We start from the raw sequence: 6,472 nt of genomic DNA, 5'->3' as shown, positions 1-6,472 counted from the left end.
AGTTTGTTTGTACTTTTGTTAACAAACATAAAAATAATAAGTGTTCATTGTGGTAAACAAAATAATAATTTGATCTAAGTAAGAGTTTTTCTTCCCAATTTGTAAACCATCCTTATGTGATAGAAAAAAATTAATATTTTTGAAATCTGCGTAACTGAATTATGTAAAATCCATCATTAAAACCAAAACAACTTTTATAAAGTTTAAGTTCGTAGGCCTGTGTTATTGTATAATTCAGTTATTGAATTAATTTATTATTTTAACTTCATTAATATTGCTTTTCTTTTTGCTGTATTATTAGTACCTTCTTTCTACTTGACCCTATAGCTAAGCAATAACATGTATTATTGTAATCTATCTCAGATTTCACATAAATCAGTTTTGTTTTTTAATAAATTTTGAAAATGGTTTATGATATAACTTAGATATTTATTTAAAAGCTACATTTGTAATTGAATGATGCACTGAGAAAAATCTAAAGTTAGTTGCCTAACTTAGAGTTCAAAGTACACTAATGAATGAAAATGTACTGCCTAAAAAATATTAATCTCATTATTTTGTGACAAGCCTAACCAGAAAAAGTACAGATGATAACTATATCAAATCAAGGAGTATGCTTGCAAGTTGAGAGAGGCACTAATATCAATATAATAAATCATAACAATATCTATAAGATTTCTCATCGTAGAATTTAGATATTAAAATCAATGCAATTCTTTTGTTAGCCTTCAATTCCAGTATTATTATTTATTATTTTATAGCCCCAAAATATATTGTTTGAAATTGGAAACAACTCCAGAGTTAAAATAGGAGACTTTGGATTAGCCACCATGGCTTCAGCTGACCATGACAGTTTTGACCATCATTTTCAGGGGGATTTTGATAACTATTCCAGTCACACAAAGGGTGTAGGGACAAGTCTGTACTCTGCACCTGAACAACAGAAAGGGTCAGGCTATAACTTTAAGGTTAGTAACGTTGTACACATTAGTATCAGAATATTTTCCTTTCATAAACCAAAATTTTTTTAAATTTATCTTTCCCTTGTTATGCATTTGAATTAAACCTGAGAAGAAAAATTATAACCCTCTCCCACACTAAATAATGGAATGAGCAACCTCTCTACTCTAATAAGGGAATTTTTCATCATATTCTGCCTAGAATATCATGTGCATAATACCCTCTCCTACCCAGTAAATGTATCACTATATCCCACTCAGAATTATAAATTTAATCCACTTCTACTCAAAATAGTGGGTTTGAATCTTTCTCTCAACCAGAAGTAATGGTAATGCAAAGTCTATCAAAGTAAATATTTTTGTCTTCACTTCATGAAAGTTGTTAAAATGTAATAAAAGATGTGGAAATGTTTTCATTTTCATAATTCTTTCCAACTGATTTTAAAAGTAAGGTAACTGTTCTGTAATTTGTAAAATGTGTTTTAAATTAGGCTAACAATTGAAAAATTAAATTGCATGTATTTTCATCATATAGGCAGATATGTTTAGTTCAGGAGCAATCTTTTTGGAGCTTTTACACCCTTTTGGTACAGAAATGGAAAGAATAAGATGTCTGAAAGCACTTCAAACTGAAATGCTTCCGAAGGTAGTAGAAGAGAAGTGGCCAGAATTGGTAAGTATAGTATGAAAAAAAATGTGACCTTCTCGGTTGTTGCTGCTATATTTTATGAGTTTATTTACAGATATTTTACATTTCGGTCTATAAATAAAGATTTCAAACATGTACATGGCTCTCCCATTTTCATTTAGATGTTTGATATAACGGTCTTTAAATAGAAATTCCAATTGGTTATGTGCTATCAGTATGAGAGCTGAAAGAAAAGCTGTATTGAACATGTCCAAAAGAAATAGACAACTGAAATGGTTTGAAATATCCTAAAAGTTTTAATGTATAGAAGATTGAGAAGGAGATCATAAGAAAAGTAAGAGCTTTAGATTTGTTGATTCTCTCTGCTTTGAAATTCCTATACAGTCATTTGAGAACTTAAAATAAAAATAAATTTGTTTACGGTATCATAGCATGAATAAAAATCTTTATCTCCTGGTGATTCAACAACATTGAGCTTGAAGGCTTATAATGCTATGAGAATCTGGGGTTTGATGTCCATTGTGGACATAGCAGATTACCCATTGTATAGCTTTGTGTTAAAAAAAAACAAAAACAAAAACATTGAGCTTGAAGGCTTATAATGCTATGAAAATCTGTGATTTGATGTCCATTGTGGACATAGCAGATTACCCATTGTATAGCTTTGTGTTAAAAACAAAAAAAAAAAACATTGAGCTTGAAGGCTTATAATGCTATGAAAATCTGGGGTTTGATGTCCATTGTGGACATAGCAGATTACCAATTGTATAGCTTTGTGTTAAAAACAAAAAAATAATTACAATACTAAAGTGTCTGGTATGGGTGACCGACTTGAAATGGAAAATTACTGTTCACCTCATTGACCTTTTAGAATCATCAGATCTCCCCTTTTTATACTTTGATCTTCCAGGCATATGTTTAGGTTTTTATTTAATCATTTCTTAGCCAACAGGAGAAATGCTTTCTGTCTCTATTATATTTTCATATTTTGTTCATAAGTTATGAAAATATGTTTAGAAGTAATGTTTTTTTTTTTTGTTGAATACACAACATTGAAAGAGGTGCAAAATTCCATTTGTTATGAATGCTTTAAGAAGTACAAAATTAAACACTTGTTACACCGTAATGCTGTATATTTGGAGCAATTGTTGTGTAGCAGCCTTGTATGAAGGTGTGTTCCAATTGAATAAATAAATTTAATTGTTATGTGCATGTCAAAAGAACATGTTTTTATATGATGTACAAAGTTCCAACATGAAATCTGACCACCATTTAAAACTGGGCAAGGAGTGTAAATCAGAAAAGGAAGAAATTGAATATTCATAGAGGTGCCCCAGGAAATTTAGAAACCCTGGGCTTCCATCAAGCCCTTATGACATGGAGGTATGTCTGGAGACTTACAAAGCTAGAAACCAGGTTTCAATACCTATGGTGGGCAGAGCACAGATATCCCATTGTATAGCTTTGTGCTTGACTTCAAAGAAACAAAGCTCCCATCAAAGTTTATGTGGTCCTTGTTGTTAGGATATAACAATTCATACTCCAGTATTTAAAATGCAATTCTACAAAAGGAAAATCTTGTTCTGCTTTTGTAAATGAACACTAGTGTCAGCTTTTAATGTCATGCATTTATTATTAACATTTTATTGGCTAAGACAGAAGTGAGCCAAAAATTATACATAAAATAAGAAATTTGTTTTGAGTGTAAGAAATATCATTTATATGATATTTTGTGTATTTTGCAAAATACATATAATGATGACTGTATATGAAAATTACTGAAATGCTATCCGGGAATTGATTTATAATTTGTATGTCAACTCAACTTTACTTTTCTAAGAGATTGTATAATGAACATTTTTCCTAAGAAAATATATGTTTGAAACTGTTTTGTATGCATGATACAGAAAAATTTAAATAATTTTACTTTCATTCTGCATGTAGAATCTGTAAGATCAAACTAATCGTAACCAGTAGTTTCTCTCTCTATATATATACACATGTACGTTTAATCCGCAGAAGGTTTCTTTTCATTATTAGAAACATTGTGATTAAAATCTAAAGTACAAATTATTTTGGACTCTATTCACAGACACAAGTTCTAAAAAGATTGATTTTAACAAACCCAAGTGAAAGACCTACAGCTGTAGAAGCACTTAATTCTATGTGTATTAACAAGAATGAGGTAAGACTAATTATGCAAACAAGAGTAAGCATTCCCAGAGTAAACAAACCTTCTTAACGTATCTTACTAAGTGCACATAAACTGTAAAGCAATAATATATATATAGTTATTAATATCACTTTTAGAAAATGCCAATGAAACCTTGTAAAGATGGTAACACTTTATCAGGCTTCTTGGAATGTGATCTTTTAATTAACCTTTTCTCTACCTTCATGTTTTTTTTTTTTACTATCCTGAATATTTATTTGTAGAAATAACTTCAATGAAAAGGAAATTTTTCAATAGGAGGAGGAGTATATAAATTAATGATAAAACAATTGTTTTTTGATTTATTTGTTTTTTAGTACACAACATTTAAAGTGATACAAAATTTCATTTGGAATGAATGTTTTAATATCTACTAAATTAAACAATGAATTAAGTTTAAGAACAAGCTTTAAAATTATCTGCATGTCTTGTAACACTGTAATGTTGTATATTTGGAACAATGATTACATTTTAATGCTTGAAAACTGTGTAACAAAACCTTTAACATTCATATACTAACTAAATAACTTTAATAAACATTTTCAAAGTTAATAATAAAACAATTATGTGTACAGTTGTAGGTTATTTATTATTCCGAGGTGTACACTATAATATGACTGTTCAGACTGTGGTAATTCTTCTTATTTAACCTTAATATCTAAATCATTCAACTCCAGTTGTTTTGTAGCCAAGTAGTATACTGTATATTTATCACAATTTTAATCAATTGATTTTGTTTCCTTGTTTTAAAATTTAATAACAATAATTGTTTGAAAATTACCTAAAACAACATGTATCTTTGATTTCAGACAATAACTAAGGTTGATGACAAACATATTGACTGAACATAGAAGAAGAAAATTGGCTTTAAGAAACATTTCATTTTTTTTTTGTTTGAACGAAATTCTTGGAGAATAAGTATAAACGTTTATTTTACTAAAGGTGTAATCTTATGAAACAAGCTCAGTTCTGGCAACCATTCTCTTTTTATAAAACATAACTCTTGTCTGTCATTTACAACTTTTTTTTTTTTTGCACTTTCAGCAATATGTGGTAGCTTTTCTTTGAATTATTAATTGTGATGGATTAATTGTTAACTGTGATTGATTTTATAAAAGTTTATGTTAGTTAGGATATGTAACTTTTTTTAAAATATTTGTTATCTGATGATCGTTTCTAATTTTAGGTCATCAAAGAGTTACAAAAGGTAAATAATGAGCAGTTACGTACCATTGAAGAAAAAGAAAAGACAATAATGAAACTGTATGATGAGCTAGAAAAGAAAAATCAAGAACTGAGCCTGCTACGTAATCAGGAGCAACTTTCAAGTTAACAAGAAGAGTAAAATACAACTTGGGAGCAGCATTGTTAATTGGAATTTAAATGTCGAGAATGTTCAGTGTTCAAGAAATGCTATTATGGTACAATGATGTGAAGTTATGCCATCGTTTTAGGAATAAATCAGATAGCAGTTGCTCTACAGATGGGTTGACATTTCAACTTGTTACAGCCTTTTAGGAGAAATTTTACATGGTGATAAGATTTCTCAAGTTTCTTGGCAATGAGAGCCAGAATCTTCTCAGCTCAAGATGTGTATATACATGTGATGACTTTTCTGATATTGATCTAGTCTGATGTTGGTTAAAAATATATTTTACATTAACACCCTTTTTATAACTGAATTGTGAGGTTCATTTTCATTGTGCCAAGTTTACTAGTGATGCTAGGAGGAAAGATTGTAACGTATTTATTCTATTATTTTTATCCCCCCTTTGAAATATAATGTAGTAGTTTTTAACAATTTCTCTCAACCAAATAGATTTGAGCTGCTTCTTGTGGAATCTGGAATTAGAACAATAGTTACATCTTAATTGAATATTTATTCATCTGTAAATATTATTTACTACTTGAATTTTTTTTTAATACATAATAATCAATTAGTATACATTAGACTAAATAAAGGATGTCTGTTTAAATGCAAGCAGTTAAAGAACCTTAAACATCACGTTGAAATACTTAATTTGTAGCTTGGATTGCTAATATAAAGTAATGGCAATGTCAGATTTTTTTTTCAGAATTCACTTATTTGGAATCATTAGTTGCTTTCTTTATTAAAGTAGCAAATATTTCTGTAGTGTTTTTGCATGTATATATATAAATCTAAGCTCTTAGGACATCAGTTCATAAGTCAGTGTTGTGATACAAATGTTTTTCCATATACAAAGTAAATGAAACCTATAGTACTTATTTCCTTACTAAAAGCTCTTTCTTTAGCAAAAATAAAAAAACATGACGATTGTTAAATAAAACGTGTATAAAATCCAGTGCATTGTGAATAAAGTAATTTATTACTGCTTTGTGGCATTCTCAACGATAAACTTGTCTTGTTATGTAAGTTTGAACTTTAGTACTACATCACACCGGTGGTATGCATAATAAACATGTGAAATATCTGTTTAACAAACATCTTATCTAAACTATGATATAATAATCTAATGTTTGCCCTAACTTTGTGTTATGTAAGTTTGAACTTTAGTACTACATCACACTGGTGGTATGCATAATAAACATGTGAAATATCTGTTTAACAAACATCTTATCTAAACTATGATATAATAATCTAATGTTTGCCCTAACTTTGTTTTAGAAGTC

The 6,472-nt window shown here is 29.0% G+C and overlaps 1 protein-coding gene across 4 annotated transcripts in view; it reads left to right on the top strand.

The window, feature by feature from the left end:
- LOC106458867 (eukaryotic translation initiation factor 2-alpha kinase 1-like) overlaps positions 1-6,183 on the top strand; it is a 53,159-nt gene extending 46,976 nt beyond the window's left edge. For 3 of the 4 annotated variants that reach the window (XM_013918424.2, XM_022385228.1, XM_022385229.1), the window contains 4 exons: positions 762-968; positions 1,495-1,632; positions 3,701-3,793; positions 5,007-6,183. In XM_013918424.2, coding sequence (XP_013773878.2) covers positions 762-968; positions 1,495-1,632; positions 3,701-3,793; positions 5,007-5,153 — 585 coding nt within the window. In that variant the 3' untranslated portion in view covers positions 5,154-6,183. Of the gene's footprint in view, positions 1-761; positions 969-1,494; positions 1,633-3,700; positions 3,794-4,629; positions 4,970-5,006 lie in introns of those variants that run through there. The other variant, XM_022385230.1, reaches the window with a different exon arrangement.
- Positions 6,184-6,472: the final 289 nt, after the last annotated feature.

This window comes from Limulus polyphemus, unplaced genomic scaffold, assembly GCF_000517525.1.
Source record: "Limulus polyphemus unplaced genomic scaffold, Limulus_polyphemus-2.1.2 Scaffold525, whole genome shotgun sequence".
NCBI classification, from domain to species: domain Eukaryota; kingdom Metazoa; phylum Arthropoda; class Merostomata; order Xiphosura; family Limulidae; genus Limulus; species Limulus polyphemus.
The sequence above is the reverse complement of the archived record's forward strand: the minus strand, read 5'-3'. Positions and strand labels throughout refer to the sequence as shown.